Source organism: Dysidea avara, chromosome 8 (genome assembly GCF_963678975.1).
Source record: "Dysidea avara chromosome 8, odDysAvar1.4, whole genome shotgun sequence".
NCBI lineage: Eukaryota > Metazoa > Porifera > Demospongiae > Dictyoceratida > Dysideidae > Dysidea > Dysidea avara.
The window spans coordinates 31,048,903-31,066,455 of record NC_089279.1 but is presented as its reverse complement, the minus strand read 5'-3'; the positions used below and the strand labels follow the sequence as shown (position 1 = coordinate 31,066,455).

At 38.4% G+C, this 17,553-nt stretch overlaps 1 protein-coding gene across 6 annotated transcripts; it reads right to left on the bottom strand.

Annotated features, from left to right (window-relative positions):
• Positions 1-6,119: 6,119 nt before the first annotated feature.
• LOC136264579 (TNF receptor-associated factor 3-like) lies at positions 6,120-15,387 on the bottom strand. Of its 6 annotated transcripts, XR_010705217.1 has the most exons (4): positions 13,156-15,219; positions 6,910-7,119; positions 6,816-6,849; positions 6,120-6,369 (listed from the first exon to the last, which is right to left on the bottom strand). XR_010705217.1 is itself a non-coding variant. In XM_066059344.1 (2 exons), the coding sequence occupies exons 1-2, from the start codon at positions 14,653-14,655 to the stop codon at positions 7,069-7,071; spliced, it is 1,551 nt and encodes a 516-aa protein (XP_065915416.1). In that variant the 5' UTR covers positions 14,656-15,219; the 3' UTR covers positions 6,120-7,068. The 6 variants fall into 6 exon arrangements, 1 of the variants encoding a protein (XP_065915416.1); XR_010705215.1 differs by having other exon boundaries at positions 6,816-7,119; XR_010705216.1 differs by lacking the exon at positions 6,816-6,849.
• Positions 15,388-17,553: the final 2,166 nt, after the last annotated feature.

Below are 17,553 nucleotides of genomic sequence, written 5' to 3'. Positions count from 1 at the left end.
AGACAAGCAATGTGACTGTATATTGCTGCACATGACACCAACCAAGATTGGTAAATGAAAAACCATTTTCTGCTATTATAGATGATTCTAGTGTTAGGCATTCTGTGGCATCCTTTATCATTTAAAGGTAGTGGATGGATAGCAAATCATCAATTGTGACCGGATTTCACATAACAAGGCTTCCACGCACACAAAATCAAACTTACGTTTTTACCAGAAATGGATTGCTGGCCTAATACACTATCACATTCCACACTGTACTTCCTTCAGGACTGGCAAGTCTGGTTTCTGTGGCAGCTTTCTTCCGACCCTGTCAAAGCCACGAGTGGGAGATTGGCGCCATTGAATGGCCATGGCTTTGTGATAATGGTGTGTAGTGAGCTGGGACTTCACAGAGAGCTCACCAATAGTGTTCTCGGTCAATTTGGAGTGATTTGAGGGCCATGGAGAGCCCAAACTTGGCCTCTGGATTCCAATCGTCTTCTTACTCCATTTTATACCCGTATATTAAGACCACCATCCACCCCCACCCTCCCACGCTATTACTATCACCTGTGATGTTATTACCCACTCGAGAAAAGCTGCCCAAAACAGGGCTAATTTTGGGTATCAGAAATGTATACACCCACTCAGTGATAGCTAGTAAATAGATGCATACTTGGTGCAAATTTTGTTTGCACAGCTGTAGGCACTGGGAAGTTATTACACAATGATTACTTAAAATCGCCATATCTCCTAACGATGTTTTGTGCGTCGAAGCCGGGTTTTGTCAAATTCAGTCACAATTTAATTGAATTTATGTGTTATAAATATAACTATAAACTCATTTTGTGCTAAGCCATTGCATAGACAGTTCAAATTGATGCACAAAGCTGGTATGTTAGTATCAACAAAATTAATTTCCATTAGCTCTTTGAAATTCCATTAGATAAAACACATTCAAAGATGTCATCAGAAACCAGACAACAGTAGAAAGATGAAAACAATGTGCACAGAAATGAACATTTGTGCACTGATGATCAGTTGGGGCCAGAACATGTCTTAGGGTAGAACATGTAAACCTTAGTTGAGTAATTAAAACCCACTTTCAAACTCCAGGCTTGGTGATATAGATTTTATATGCATCTTGAAAACAATGTTTAAATATAGATTTGAAAGCAGTCAGTTTCTGACTGACTAATAGTGTTGTGTACTGTTTGTAGATTTTTAACATTCCAGGAACGTAACACCAATTGCGAAACTATAGATTTCACAATAACGTTATGGTGTTGACTTTGATAATAAAGCTGTCACATGCTACTCATCCACTCCTGAAAGCACAAGTGTTTTTTTTTCAGCTACACATGTATGATCACACTATTATTAGTGTGACCATTGTGGTGTGCATACTACTCTTATAAGGATGTGCCAGTTTGGACAATAATATCATGCCTGTGCTAGTGTGTTGTGACAACCACTGTATTTACAGTGTCAGGGTCAACTTTGACCCTGAGTTCATCGTGGAGAGATTTAAGAAACTCACTTGGATTCATGAAGGCACGCCAAATATATCCTGCATGACTGCCGAGAAACTCATTCTGATTGCATAAGAAAAATCCTCACATCTCCACCGATTTGATTGTGGGAATGAGGACTAGTTCTGTATACCTCAGTTTATATCTGCAGATTAATACAAGTTTAATCAAAGGTTAAACAGTGTTAACTTGAAGGTGGCCATAGCAACATTTGTCTATGAGACTAAGGTTGAGCACTATGCAGGCTAGGTATCAGTAAACAACTAACAAAAGGGTTAGCTTGATCACTATGCATTGTGGAATATGTTAGAAGGTATCAACAACAGGTTTGAAATGGTACCATATGTAGCAACCTGCCTGTGTTCTAGATCATTCTATGCTATAGCAGGGCAGCAGTGGCAGCTAAAGAGCAGCAGTATCAGCAATTGTTTGCAGTGCTGGAAAGGTTTTATTGAGTTGATTTTAAAGCTTAGTGGAAGAATTTTATTGAGTTGATATTAAAGCTTAGCGGAAGAATTTTATTGAGTTGATATTAAAGCTTAGTGGAAGAGTTTTATTGAGTTGGTATTAAAGCTTAGTGGAAGAGTTGTATTGAGTTGATAATAAAGCTACAGGGTGTAGTACAGGAACTTATCAAGTATGGGAGTAGCTAGATATTACTACAACATTATCAACAATCTCCACTGAGCTACAACAGGACCATCCATCCCAGGATGATGTCATGGAGATAATGTGGCTGTGGTAGGCATGCACTTTCAGCTTGCCATTTAGATGCTATTGTGGCAGTAAGTATATCTTATGTCTGAGTCACAAATACAGCAGTTTGTTCAGCTCCGCAGCTGACAGTCATGTATGTACGCTAATGCAGGTAGGTAGACTGTGGGATACTATTAAGCTCTTATAGTTAGTTACAAGACTTGGCATGCCGCAACCACATGCTTGTTGTCTCGCATAAGCCAAGGAGATCCAGCATAGGGGAACCAGCAGACGGGTAATGCATCTACACACACAGGAAAAATGTGGCATTTCCTGGAGCAGGCAGGATATGTGCAGGAAATTTACAGGACAGGTGACATTTCCAGCACATATCCGGGAGATGGAAATGTGCAGGAAATTTGCAAATTTCCTGTACATTTCCTACTACATGATAGGGCACAATTTCCTGCAGATTTCCTGCACTGGACAGATGAAATTTCCAATAGATTTTCCCTATGCAGAATTTATGAAATTTCCTACAGATTTCTTCTATAAGGTATTTATGAAATTTCCAATACATTTCCTCTATACAATATTTATGGAATTTCCTATAGATTTCCCCTATAATAATATCTATGAAATTTCCTATAGATTTCCCCTATACAATATCTATGAAATTTCCTATAGATTTCCCTTATACAATATCTATGACATTTCCAACAGATTTCTCCTATACAGTATTAATGAAATTTCAAATACATTTCTTGTACAGTACCAATGAAACTTCTACATGTGATAAAAACTGTAAACAATAATATCTACATGGTATATACATGTACACAGTTACAAGGGTATAGTATAGCTACAAGTTAGTCACATAGTTCAGTACCATATATCAGAGTTTGTGAACCATCATGAAAATTTTTTTTGCTTGGGACAAAGTGTGATCACCTGGGCTGAACCTGTTTAATTGACTACCATCTTTATCATCATAATTATCAGCATGTTTACTCCTTAAGCTTGAGTTTTAACTTTCATTAGCTCATCATGTCACTCCTTGTTAGATGTCTCTCTGCTCTCTTGGTGTATCGATGTCACTTAATATCTTCTTGATTGATAGCTATTTCCACCTTGCCCTTAAGTTTGACATATTACAGCTGCTCCACTTTATTGAAGTTTCTACTAATAGTATGTCCTGGTCACAGTGTGTGACTCTTCAGCTAAATAGTTACACTTGTTTAAAAATGTGTGTCTGTTTTTCATTGCAGCCTCTGGTCAAGGAATTCCATCCTCTTTGTACTTGGTGGCTTCCTTGCCAAGAGCCTTTGTAATATTTGGCACTATAGAAGCCAGTTCATTTTCACTGCAGCATGGGTGCTACATTAGTTTTGCAACCGGGTTTGTAACTCACTTAACATGTCTTTGTCAGGATATGGGAGCAGGGCACTTGTGTTCTGGACTAAGAGCAGTGGGATGCCCTGCAAGAACCTCAGTCTATAACAGAACATGCTCTGAAGACGGTAGGTAAAAATGATTTATGACATAGTTTCCTATCTAGATTTATGACATAGTTTCCTATCTAGATTTATGACACTTTGAATATTGTGTTTGGTGCCATGTGATATACATAAAAGCATTGAAAATGCTGTACACAAAACTTGAATCATCACGCTGTCAACTTCTTTTGCTTATATCTTTTGATAGGAACCACCGATTGAGGTGGGGTTTGCACTAAAATGACCTTGAAAAATAGCACAATATTTGTCATACCAATGAATGCATGGAATGTTAGTTATTAATTTAGTTGGAAATGTCTACTCCTGGATCCGCCCCTGTTATATCTTTGTGTTCCGCGTCAATCTTCTACATTTATTCGGATTTATAGCGACGGCGCCTTGATTAGTGGACGGGTTGTGGCGAAAATGAACAAGCCACTTCAAGCCAGTTTTCAACCCGTAAGTAAAAGCTATATTTTCTTTGCAGTTGTGTTCATAATTTAGTCCCATATCGGCCGGAAAGAACTGTCGAGCGAATTTGCGAGATATTATGGACACTGCAGCCAACACTTACAGACCTCTAGGGATTCGAGAAATACATCTGCTGAGAGAAGTATTACGAGCAGCATGGGCGGATCTAGGAGCTGGCAAGGGGAGGGGCACAAACTGGCTAAGTTGTAGGTGGTTGGAGAGAGTAGATTCTCTTATTATTATTATTATTATTATTATTATTGTTAATTAGCAAAGCCCACTAGGGAAACACGCTAATGAGCATTACAATCATATTATATAATACTTACAGCGTTCTTAAATGTTTCAAGATCTGTTGTGTCGATGTTAGGAATTTGAAGAGAGTTCCATTGAATAATTGTTCGAGAGAGGAAGGAGTATTTTCATACATCAACTCTTGTTTGCAATTGAGTTAGCTTGAGAGGATGTTGAGCACGGGTGGAGGACACTGCAGTTGGTGACGGTAAGCAATGATCAGGTATTGCTAGTAAGTTCCTGACAATCTTGAATAGGAAGGTGAGTCTAGCAATTGTTCTCCTGTTTTGAAGTGTAGGCCATTCAAGACTGGTTAACATGTCTGTGATGCTATCATGGTTTTGGTTAGATCTGTGCCAGGGTTCGTTCAAAACGAAACGAGCAGCGCGGTGTTGAATCATTTCTAGTTTACTAACAATGGCGGATCCAGGATGGGGCATTTGGGGCAAATGCCCCCCCCCCCCCCTAAATTTGTGGAGGAGCCACTGGCAGTCATACTTCTGATTAAAATAACTACTAAACTTTGTTGGGCCAAGAAACTCATGAAAATATGTACATTTTACTAGCAGTTGTTACAAATTTACCTGAAATCAAAGCGAACCAAAGTCAAATTACCTGTGAAATCGTCACCAAGCACCTTCGTACGTACTAAGCGCCTCTAAAAATAATTATCGTGTTGTATTTGTTAAAGACATTCAGAGCCTTTTAAACAACTTTTAAGACTTCACAACCATCTGAAAAGGCAAAAATGGCAAAAATCAACAGTGAAACACTACTAAGAGGTGATTATTTGTTGCCTCAAAAATGCAACATTGAATTAGAATCTGGCTCACTTACAACTTGGCTTCTTGTGTCCCTCCCCTTGCCAACTCCTGGATCCGCCCCTGACTAATACTAGTGTGATGATAGGGGTCCCAGATGGCTGAGCAGTATTCTAATGATGGTAAGAGCAATTGTTTGTAGACGTGTTCTTTAATTTGTGATGGTGCATTGTGGAGGTTTCTTTTTAAGAATCCAATGAGTCGATTTGTTAGTTGCTATATTTTTAAACAGCAATGATCACTCCATAATAGGTTGATTTTGGTAATTATAATTATGGTCTTTGCAGATGGTTGTGAAGTTTGTAAAAAGCTGTTTAAAAAGCTATGAATTAATGAAAGTCTTAAACACCAGCAATACGATAATTATTTTAGAGGCGCTTAGTATGAAGGAAGGTGCCGTGGGACAGTTTGACCGCTTTTTAATTTTGGATTCAGGTGAGCTTGCAATAAATGATGGTAAATGCAGTTTTCATGAGTTATGCAAATCGATTTTGGCCTGATAAGGAATACAGAATCTCTATTAAAGAAGCCACAGAGGAGGGGGGGATTTCCCCAAATGCCCCATCCTGGATCCACCATTGAGTAGCTACGTTGAGGTACTGTACTGAAAACTGCAGTTTACATAACTGCTTACATCATCTACCTACAGCCACTGGGAAAATTCTACATGTAATGACATGATGTCATTAGGTTAAGTGGAACTGTGTGGTGTCTTGGATAGCTACTATTAACCACAGAATGGCACAGATGAGCACAAGTGCTTTATGCAAGATAATCACATTGCTTGTGTGCCCAACCACATTATACATCTTGATCTATAGGTATAATATCTGAAGGACAATTTTCTTGTGGATTAAATGGTATGTAAAATATTTCATTGTGACAACTGTTATTCAATGTTGTTCTTTTAGATCAAAAATGACCATACAGCATCAATGTTAATTAAATGTCTGGAATCATCTTAATATCTGGTCGGCTCATCTGACATGTACATCTAAGAACGTCCTCTGGTAGATCATCTTCTGGTGAGATCATCTAGTGAGAAAGTGTGGGATCGTGATGAGAATTCCCAGTCATCTAGTGAAAACTGCAGTGTCACATAACTGCTTACATTATCTACCTACAGCTACTGGGAAGATTCTACAGATGTTTCTCAAGGATGATTATGATGTGATGAATAAAAATTGTGTGATACAGTGATTGATACCATAAATCAGGAAAAATTCGCTGTCAAAAGTTTTGTTGCCGGTTGCATCAAAAATAAAAACGACGAATTGTCTTAACTATACAAATAATTTGCACATACAAATATTAAGATTATAGGCATTCTGTCAAAAAATTTTCATCGATTATTCTAGTGACGAAATTTGTTGCATCAAAATTTTAATAGATGATAATTTTCTGTGCCGAAATTTTCCTGATTTACAGTAACTTTCATTAGGTAAAGTGGAGCTGAACAGAATCAAAATACTATTGCCTTATGCAAGGTAATTGCTTGTATGCACAACCACATTAATTTACACCTTTAACTATGGGTATATCTGAAGGACAATTCTCCTGTGAATTCAATGGTATGCAAAGGTATTTCATTGTGATAACTGATATTCAATATTCTACTTTTAGATAAAAAATGATGATGCGGTGGTGTAGCAGCATCAATCTTGAATGTGTGGCAGTTGTCTTCTGGTAAAATATCTGGGATCATCTTAACGTGTGGTCTGGTCGGGTCATCTGAAAATAACATCTAAGGTCATCCTCTGGTGAGAATATCTGAGATTATCTGATGAGAATTTCCAAAATCTTGACATCTGGAGAGACTTGTGTCACCTACAGCAAACAGAATTGTATACACGTTATTGTATTTGTGTATTTTGTAAACATTTAAAGAAAAAAGGACTAGTAATTGTGGGATACAGAGAAAATGTGCAAAATGAATGCGGAAAGCATGTTTGACTCACCAAAATTTTTATGTGTGAAACACAAGCAAAAAATGCATGCATACTACATGAAAAATATTGTGCTATATGTGGCAAATGTCCCAAATGAAAAAACATGCAATATGCACATGACTGTTTTAACAGTGTGGCTGTTAATCCAACGGTGGTAGTGCTTAGTTGAAGAAAGTTTGGTTGGAACCAGGTCCATGCAAGTATTACAGATGGACATAAAATCATTCAAGAGAATATCAACTGATGTTGAAGTTGAATGTGTACTGATAAACTGTTGCTGAAGTGACTGAGCAGTCTGCCTAATAAGATTGAAATCTGTATGGGACCAAAGATAGATAGTTCTTCTGGTAGGTGGTGGTAGGTCTGCTGTTATGGATGAGGAGACAAGCACTACATCATGATCACAAATTCCATCAACTACATTGCAGCTTTCTAATAAACCTGGTCTATTAGTTACAAAAATTCCTAAAGTATTGATGTAGAAGAAGGAGTAGACACCTGTATAGACAAAACATGATAAAGAAACTTAACAACAGAAACAAGCAAGAAGAGCCAGACAAAACAGAGAAGATCTGAGATGACACCAGAACAGCACAATAGTTCATTACTACAAAGAAGAGAGAGGTATCATTAAAGAAGATGTAATGAGCCCTTGGCTGATAACTAGTCAATAGCCACCATCAACTTCCCCCTTTGATATAATGGACTTCATGATGATAATCACACATTATACCTTCTCAAATATTTGCTCAGGCTTGCCCCTCAATGCTTTTAACACCTGTCTTGTTTAACATAATTTTTACTGACTGACTAAGTAAGTATATAAGTGACTCACTGATACCTTCAGACAAGTGTAACTTGATAACAGCTAAGGCTACGGGCTTGATTTTTCAGTGCTATTTGATTTGACAGAGAGTAACTAGACAAAAGAGGGAAGCTGATTAGCAAAAGATGGAGATTCAGTGATAAGAAACAAACAGAATAAAGAATTAAATGATCCGGACTTAAACATCTAATCCTGCATGCATTAGTGTAGTGATTATAATAATACTGGTTAGTGAGATAGAATGAACAGTCGCCCTTTTGTAGATAAGAGTACTATTGTCTGTCTTTCAGCCACTTACAATTGTACTATATAGTATAAAGAGAGTAGTTAAATATGAGATTCAACATTGAGGCATGAACTCTTTTAAAACTCTTACACCGATTCCCATCTGGGCCAATAGCCTTATGAACATTAGATTTTGTAATACGTAAGTTACTGTTATTCCAGATGTAGTAATTAAGATGTCAAGCATTGCTGAATGTGGCTATAATAGCCCGTTATCAGGGCAATGGCGGATCCAGAAAGAGGAACTTGGGGCAAATGCCGCCCCCCTGTGGAATAGTCATAGCTACTCAGTTCTTTTGATAGAAATACTATACATCCTGTCAGACCAAAAACAATTTATATAATTATATAACTCACGAAAATTAGTTACCACTATTATAAACTCACCTGAAACCGAAGTCAAAACAGTTGTCAAACCGTCATCCAACACCTTCGTACGTGCTAAGCGTTTCTAAAAATAATTATCGTGTTGCTGGTATGCAAGCCTTTTCAAGTGTCTGAAAAGGCCATAATGACAAAAAAACAACCTGCTAAGAAATGATCACCGCTGCTTTAAAACATAGCGACTAACAAGAGATTCTGTTCTCCCAAAGATCCAAACCACTTACAACTTACCCTTGTTCGTGCCCCTCCCATTGCCAGCTCCTGGATCCGCCCCTGCAGGAAGAGATTCATTTATTTCCAGGAGGCGGAAAGGGGGGCTAGGGGGCTGAAGCCCCCCTCGGTCTGCTGAATGATATCACACCGAAAGTATCTTTCTTGGAGTGGGGCTGAAAACCGTGATAAAGATCGAGATACTCTAATAGAGCAATCACTCTAATAAAGTAGTCAGTGTGTAGCGAGCTATGTAACGATTTTTACGTAGTTTATCAGCTAGAGAAATGGTAGCTGGTGAGGTGGAAAACTCTTGACCTATTCTTTTGGTCTCACCTTACCAAACTATAGAAATAAGTCTGGGTCAGCCGAGCCCCCCTCATATCAACTACTTCCTCCGCCGCTGCATCTTCCCCAGAGTGCTAGTACTGTAACTAGAATCTGTTGATGACCTAAGCTGAACTTTGTTTAGTACAAGTAATTTGTGTCATGCATTGTGTTCTAATTTTTAACTCAATTATGCCTTGCCAGAGCTTCTTTGGGACTACATTGTAGCTATAATATAGTGTTCTGAATCTAGGCCCTTGCATATATCATAGCTGTGTTGTATTTCGACTTGATCAATAATATATTATGCCATAATATTAAGCAGGTAAACAGCATACACAATGGAAATATATACTGATGGAATTAATTACTTTCACATACGTGTAGCTACAATACAAATAATGCTTGGTAAACTTGTTGCCCACAGAAGCATAGTCATGTTGCATTCAAGTAAACAATACATTCCATTGTCTATATATGCAAATACCTCAAGAATTCTGTGCGCAATGATTGTCAACATGCACACACATGTGTCTATTGAAGCAAGGCTTTTTAAGTACAGCTTCATGCATGCAGATTGATCAACACCACTGTGAAAACAATTAAATCAATTCATACAAATTGTGTAAAGTATTAATAATAGTAATAATAATAATAATAATAATAATGAAAGCAGCAATATTGCTCTGCCAGATGATGTTACCATAAAAGCTTTAGATGTTTTTTAGTCTTATAAGTACCTAGGAGTGTTTGAAAATAATGTGATTAAGGACTCCAAAATCAAGTCAGTAGTTATCACTAACTACAAAAGGAGAGTGAGGAAAACCCTGAAATCTGCCCTAAATGGGAAGAACATCATCATAGCCATCAACACTTGGGCGATCCCATTAGTGCATTATACTGCAGGAATAGTAAAGTGGACACAGGCTGAAGTGAGAAGTTTGGATGTGTCTACCAGGAAATTGTTAACAATGTACAAGTGCTTCAGTAAAACTGATGATGTCCATAGATTGTATGTCCCAAGAAAATTAAGAGGCCGTGGGCTTTTAGCTGTGGAAGAAGTGATGTACCGGGAGAAGTTAAATCTGAGTAAATATTTGGCATCTAACCCTGAACCCTGGCTTCAAAAAGTTTACATTAGCAGTGAGTTTGAGCTTAATGAAACCCCAGATGATTACAAGTACCGTTGTGTTCAGGAAAACCTTGAAATGTGGAAAGACAAACCATTACATGGACAATTCCTTCGTGAAACATTGGACTCTGTTGATATGAATTTTCAATGGAAATGGCTTTCTGCCAGCAATCTTAAAAAGGAAACTGAAGGATTTATATTTGCTTGTCAAGATCAAGCGGTTCCTACTAATTTAATTAAAGTTAGAATTTTTCAGCAGCCTGGGCCTGTTAATTGTCGTCTTTGTGGTTCACAGCAAGAAACTGTCGATCATTTGCTCACAAGTTGCAGTGTCATTGCCCAGTCTTTCTACAAGAAACGGCATGATGCTGTTGCTAAGTTGGTTCATTGGGAGTTGGCAAAAAAAGGTGGCTTTGAAATCAATGACAAGTGGTGGGAACACTGCCCATTGCCCGTTCTTCACAATACTTCAATGAAACTCTTGTGGGACTTTACAGTTCAGACAGATAAACATCTGACACACAACCGGCCTGACATAATATGCCTTGATTTCACAATGAACTGCTGTTTTTTGATTGATGTTGCTATACCAGGAGATAGTAGAATTTCCCAAAAGATTTCTGAAAAACGGCAACGCTATAGTGACCTGAAGATTGAAATTCAGAAAATGTGGTCTGTAAGAGCATCTGTGGCTCCTGTTATCATTGGTTCCCTTGGCTCTGTTCCTGAAGGTTTAAAAGATCAACTACAAACATTACAGATTTATCATGCTAACCTCATCCCGAAGATGCAGAAGTGTGTCTTACTGAGTGCCTGTCATATTTTACGTCAGTTTGTGACAGAACATTAAAATCCTAACCTTTTGGCTAAAGTGTGGGATATAACTTATTTTTTACATCTAGTTGTAATTCCAGCATTGCTGTGTGTATATTTAATAATAATAATAACAGAGAAATGATCACCGCAAGTGACTGGTTATGCAACTAACAAGAGATTCTGCTCTCTAAAGATCCAAACCACTTACAACTTAGCCTTGTTAGTGCCCCTCCCATTGCCAGCTCCTGGATGCACCCCTGCAGGGAGAGGTTTATTTATTTCCAGGAGGCGGAAAGGGGCTAGGGGCTGAAGCCCCCTAGCCCCCTTTCAAGTGACTGGTTAAGCAACTTATGCAACTGACTGGTTCCATAACACAGTCAGGTTTAATGGTGTGTGCTATGGAACCAGTCAGTTGCATAAGTTGCTTAAACTAGTAAAGCAGTGTTTATCCTCTCAACAACATTTGCTCTTAGAAAAAGATTATCAGTCACATGTGTTTCATAGTGGCTTCCTCAAAAGGGCTTTAGGGACATTTGATATGGATCTCTCCTTTTTGTGGTTACATGATCGTAACATAACCAGTGACAATGAATCAATGATCTTAGCTTTTCAAGATGGTGTAGTTGCAACTAGATGGATGCAAAACCATATTTTTGGCCTTGATGTATGCGACAGCTGTTGCATTTGCAGGCGAAGTGTGGAGAGTATGGAGCATCTTTTAAGTAGCTGTACACCTCTTGCCCCTACTATGTATTTGAGACGGCATAATCAAGTGTTAAAGGCACTATATCACTACCTTGTTGGATCCCATACTAGGGATTATTGGCGTGACCCTGAGGCAGTTTATGAGAATAACTCAATTAAGTTCTATTGGGATCAAACTGTTCAAGTGGTTGGCTATTGTCCGAGTAACCGCCCAGATATTGTACAATGGAACAAACAAGATAACTCTGCTTACCTTATTGATGTAAGTATTCCAAGTGACAGCAACCTTCACTCAAAGTTTTGTGAAAAGATTGCAAAGTATAGTGACTTGGCCATGCTGATGAAACTTACTTACCATCTTGAACGTGTTGTCATACTACCAATAGTCATATCAATTGGCCTGATCTCATCAGAATTAAAAGCTACCCTTCAGAGTATAGTTGAAGATGCTGATATTATTATGAAGATCATTTCTAAATTACAGAAAGCGGCACTTTTGGGCTTGTGCAGGATCATGAGAAGTGTTCTACTAAGAGACTAACTAGCCTTCTACCCCTACAATTAACATCTACAATTAACATTGATACTTGCTTAGTTAATTAATGTAACCGCATGTATCTTTAATGCTTTTTTCAGCTCTGTATATGTATGGTCTAGATAATATGCCACTTATGATTGTTCCCTTGGATTGATCCCCACGTGTTTGGCCAAGCATCTCCAATCTTTGAACATCTACTATGGAACTTTGATTTCTAAACTACAGAAAAGCATCCTATTGGGTTCCTGCCACATCCTAAGAAGATTTATAACAGAACACTCCTGAACTATGGTATAGTTTCAGAATAATTAATTTCTCATGTTGTACATGATGTGTGTTTTACAATAATAATAATAAGAGACATCTTATTGACAGTTATGAGAGATATATTCTTTTTGTTTAATTGTCATATTTACTGTTGTTTCATTGTGTGTATGCTTTAATGTGTTTTATTATTTGCTAAATAGTAATAATAATAATAATAATAATAATGTGTTAACTACAAAAAGAAGAAATATACTGTAATATAAACATATCTGGCAAAGCAAAAGCAATATATCACTAGGTAAGTATATACTTACAAATCACTACCAATTAATTAATATAATCACCTTAAGCTAATGTATCCCTGTGTAATATACAAAACACAATTAAACATAGCATTTCCACTTTCAATTTACAGTTTGCATACCCTAATAAAGATGCAATCATCCTTGAGGTACTGACAAGTTTCCGTTACTTTTATAAGGTCTCTTAGAGAGATAAATTCATTACGCCCAAGGCCATCAGAAGCCACTTCACTGCCTTTGGTAGATACTTTATTTGCAATATTGGAGGATGTTTTCTCACTATACCTTACTGTGTTGGGATAATGCTCAGCATCCTTTAATTGGTTTATTAGTGATATTTCAAATGCTCCCATTATTGGCCATTTCACATGACCATCATATTGACCTCTCATGATGTAAAGAAATAGTGACAAGTGAGTACTTCTGCCACTGCCAGATCCAGCAGCAATTACTCGTAGGCACAGCTTATATCCCCTGATATGAGAGTAAAAAGGATCACTGTGCCATTTTGTTTCATTTTTCATCATACGATGAAACTTAGGAACTTTAATAATAACCGGACATATTTCTTCACCTCTTATTGATGTAGAATGTATCTCGTGTGCCCATGGAAGGTAACCAATGATTTGGCCAGACTTGATTCCAAGGTGTTCTTCTAAAGCTTGAAGTCTCTTTTGTGGGGCATACTTTTCGTCAATATCACGTTTCAATTTATCAATTTCGGCTTGGAATTTTATTTGTATAGCCTCTGAATCAAATTTTTTATCCATCTTTCTTGCATTATTCTTTAAGCATTCTATTTCATGCTTAGAAGCAACCTTGATGGCTTCTTGCTGATTTTTTAATTCTCTTATTTCGTTTTGACAAGCATACAATTGTTGTTCCGTGGATGCGAAAGCAGAAACGGCTAACATGAGATGCTTATCCACGAAACTAAGGTTATGTTTCTCCAAGTCCTTCCGCATAATCTTCTCCTCACACCCTACATTGTGAAACTCACACTGTATTATCTGAAGAGGACACTCCTTCATATGTAGTATTATTTCGTCGCGAGGAATTCCTCTAGCAGTGCATTTGTTTGCACAAGGTATAGGCGCTTTAGTGCAATCATCAAAGTGCTTTCCTGCTATATATTGGTATTCTCCTTCCTTGTAACAATACTGGCAGACAACCGTACGACAAGGACACTCATTCTTAGCATGATCTGCTAGATCTCTTCGATTTAGCACCTTCCCGCACTTAATTGGACAACACACAGATTGAAACAAGCACGCACTTTCACAGTGATTGATGATTTCATTTATTTCACACTGACATTCACACCCTCTTTGTTTGTTTACACAGAAGACATGAAGACCTCTAATTTCTCGATTAGCTTGAGAATTTGGAAAAACCTGAAAATCTTCTTTACGACACACAGGGCAGACTATTTCGGACGTAATTTTCTGAGCCTTGTTCAAACACGATTCACAAAAGTTGTGCCCGCAGCATATAGTCATATACGCATTGTGACAGGGATCATGACAAATCCGACAAATCAGTCTGTCTGGAACTGGTTGTACAAATTCATACGCGTATCCATCAGTTTCTTCAGTAGCGGTATTTGGGATGCCTGCAGCCATTTTTGAAAACTGTAGTAATACTAGAAATAACTAGGAAATGATTATTATACCGCTTTATAGCTTTCCTGATATTACTGTAACAGTATATGAATGACGGCGACGGCGCAGAATCAACTTAGTCTTTGCATAACTGGGTCGCTAATCAAGTGTCGTATTCTCCGTAGATCATAAAATTTTGTTGTTGATAAATTAATTATGAACTAATATATTGCCAGTTTATTCATACAGATTTATAGCTGTATTAGTAATAGTAGCTCCACCAGCAGCAGAAATTGTTTTTAAAATATTCCACAGTAGCAGGATCTAAATTGAGTGGGTGCATCGTAACCTTTTCTTTGTTTACGTTACTTATACTCGCGGTTTTCAATTTGTGGTGTTAAAGAAAGTCATGTGATAAACACACGTGCAACTTCACGATTTGCCCCTTACGCATTGAGGGGAGCGAAAATTATCATGCAGGATCTATCCAAATAGTGTGAAGGCTGGCCGGTATTATTGGAAAGGGGGTAATATGGGTCACATAACTTAAACAGTGGCGTATCTACAACCGGAAATACCCGTGAATTTTCCCAGGCATCAGCTCACCTTGCCCGGTAATCAGAAAATCTCCTGGCGTGGCAGCCACGCATGAATACACTGTTCACGATTACGATTCTATCCACTAGGGAACCACTGACTGTAGCGAACGCTTGCATGGAAAATAATCGCTGCGTCTTTATTTAAGAGTCTGACTTCTAATAATAGCCCCGTAGATTACGAGTTATTATATTTAAATCTGAAATACGGAGATGTGACCGCCCAAAATGAATAGTGTGGTCTCATCGAAGCGAACATCGAAGTGATGATAGTTTGGAGTTTGCCTATATATATACCTCGTGAAGTGGAAATGCTCAAGATGACTAGCTGTTTGGCTACTTGATTTCGGCAGGTATACAGGTCTAGTGCTGAATAATCTGTGCCCGGATTTATACAACTATGACGAGGGAATAACGTGAGAGAACTGCTGACGATACTTTGTAGGACCACTCAGTAGGGTGTGATAGAATTGGTGGGTGGTTGCAGGGAATGGATGCCCCTACTGAGTACGTAGATGAACCAGTGTCATGCGTTTTGTCATCCGCATATGTACGAGTCAGTGCAAGAAATCTATTGGTACAGTAGTATTGTTCATTATGAGTTGGAAGTATCCTTTTGTGTGGCACGTGATGCTCCAGTCCCACAATCGATACATGCATCGTAGCTAGAGACTAGTATGGAGTGATTGTAGACTGATGAGTTATTTTATATGCATACAGATAAGAGTTAATAACTGTAGCTAGCCATGCCATGCACTTGAAAACAGAAATTTGATGAATGCATGTATGAACCCACACAGGTAGTTCACTGGAGTAAGTGAACAGGTAATGAGCTTGTCCGGGCATCATGTTTTGGCTAGATACGCCCCTGAGCGTAAAACCAGCTGAGCTGGTTAAATCCTGCAGATTTAGGAGTAAAGAGATAGTACCTATTCAGAGCATCACCAGTGGCGTAGCTACACTTGGGCCCACTGGGGCTTGTGCCCACGGTAAGCTTTCCAGGCATCACCGTCAGTAAATGTTGTAAGTCACGTGATTTTACGCTCGACAATTTCTCACAACGCTTCCACGCAGATTGTTATATCAAAGTCATAGCTGCAGGTACAATTGCTGATATTACTAGCATCAGCGGACAAGGAATATTTAAATTCCATTTAATGCCTACTATCATGTGATCGCGAGTTAAAATGTGAGTGAGTTGGAGGGAAGGTGTTGGTAAAATGAGGCTGTACGCATCGTGATTATATCAAGTCAAGGTGATAACATACTACACTATGACAGGCTGTAGGGTCCGCAATCCTAAAAATCAACTTTTACAAATCGATCCCCTACTATTATGGGATGTTCGTAGTGGTATCCCATTGATAGATCCAACATGAAACCGGAGGCACGATTGTTGTTTTCACAGAAATATCGATTTTAGTAGGCATTCCAGCCCGATTTTTAAATTTTGGAAAATGGGCTTTTTATATGCTCAATAGATAGAGTATTGATTGCCGATCTCAGAAATATATAGTTTGTTGGGTTGGAATTAGCTACTTTGGCATGCACAGCACTTAAAAACTGAAAAAGGGTACATTTTTCTCAGGGGCTCCCCATACATTTTAAAGGGGAAAATGGCACAATTGAATCAGGAAGCCATCTAGCATTCTGGATTATCTTGAAACTGCAGTTGTTTCTTGCTGCAAGTTTATACATGTAATGAGAGTAACTTCAGATGGTCAGATGGTCACCCGTGCTTATGGTCAGAGGGTTCGAGAAGTGGAGCATGCCACTTTCACTCCAATTGTTTTGGCTGCCACCGGCGGTTTAGCCCATGAGGCTACTGTTTTTTTATAAGCGACTTGCTTCTCTTCTGGCCAAAAAGTGGGGAGATGATTATTCTGTGGTTCTGGGTTGGCTGCATTGTTGCCTGAGCTTTTCGTTGTTGCGCTCGGCAATTCAGTGTATTCGTGGGGCACGGTCTTCCATTGGTGTTTACACCAGGACTCCACAGTCAGTGGACTTAGTGACTGTGGAATCCCATTTCTCTGCTTAATTTTGTTCAGTTGGCCAGCACTTGCAATCTGTGCTGGGGGTGGTAGGAAAGAGAAGTCCATCAAACCCGGGTTAAAAAAATGCAAAATAGTAACTTCAGATCGTATCGGATCTCAGCGATCTTTGTATGCTTTGTGGTGAGCAAATATGTTTCACCTACTGCACACTTCTCAATACAATGGCGTATACCCATAGGTAAGTTGCTGTCCCAAGCAAGTAAAACCATCAAGTTAACAATTTATAAAGGTAAACAACTAAAGTGGAGGTATCACAATGATGCAACAAT

Excerpts from the sequence above, each read along its gene's own strand:
- LOC136264579 (XM_066059344.1), bottom strand. The coding sequence starts at position 14,655 with ATGGCTGCAGGCATCCCAAATACCGCTACTGAAGAAACTGATGGATAC. Across the intron at positions 7,120-13,155 it reads ATGATTGCATCTTTATTAGG|GTGACACAAGTCTCTCCAGA; the intron begins GTATGCAAACTG and ends TGTTTGCTGTAG.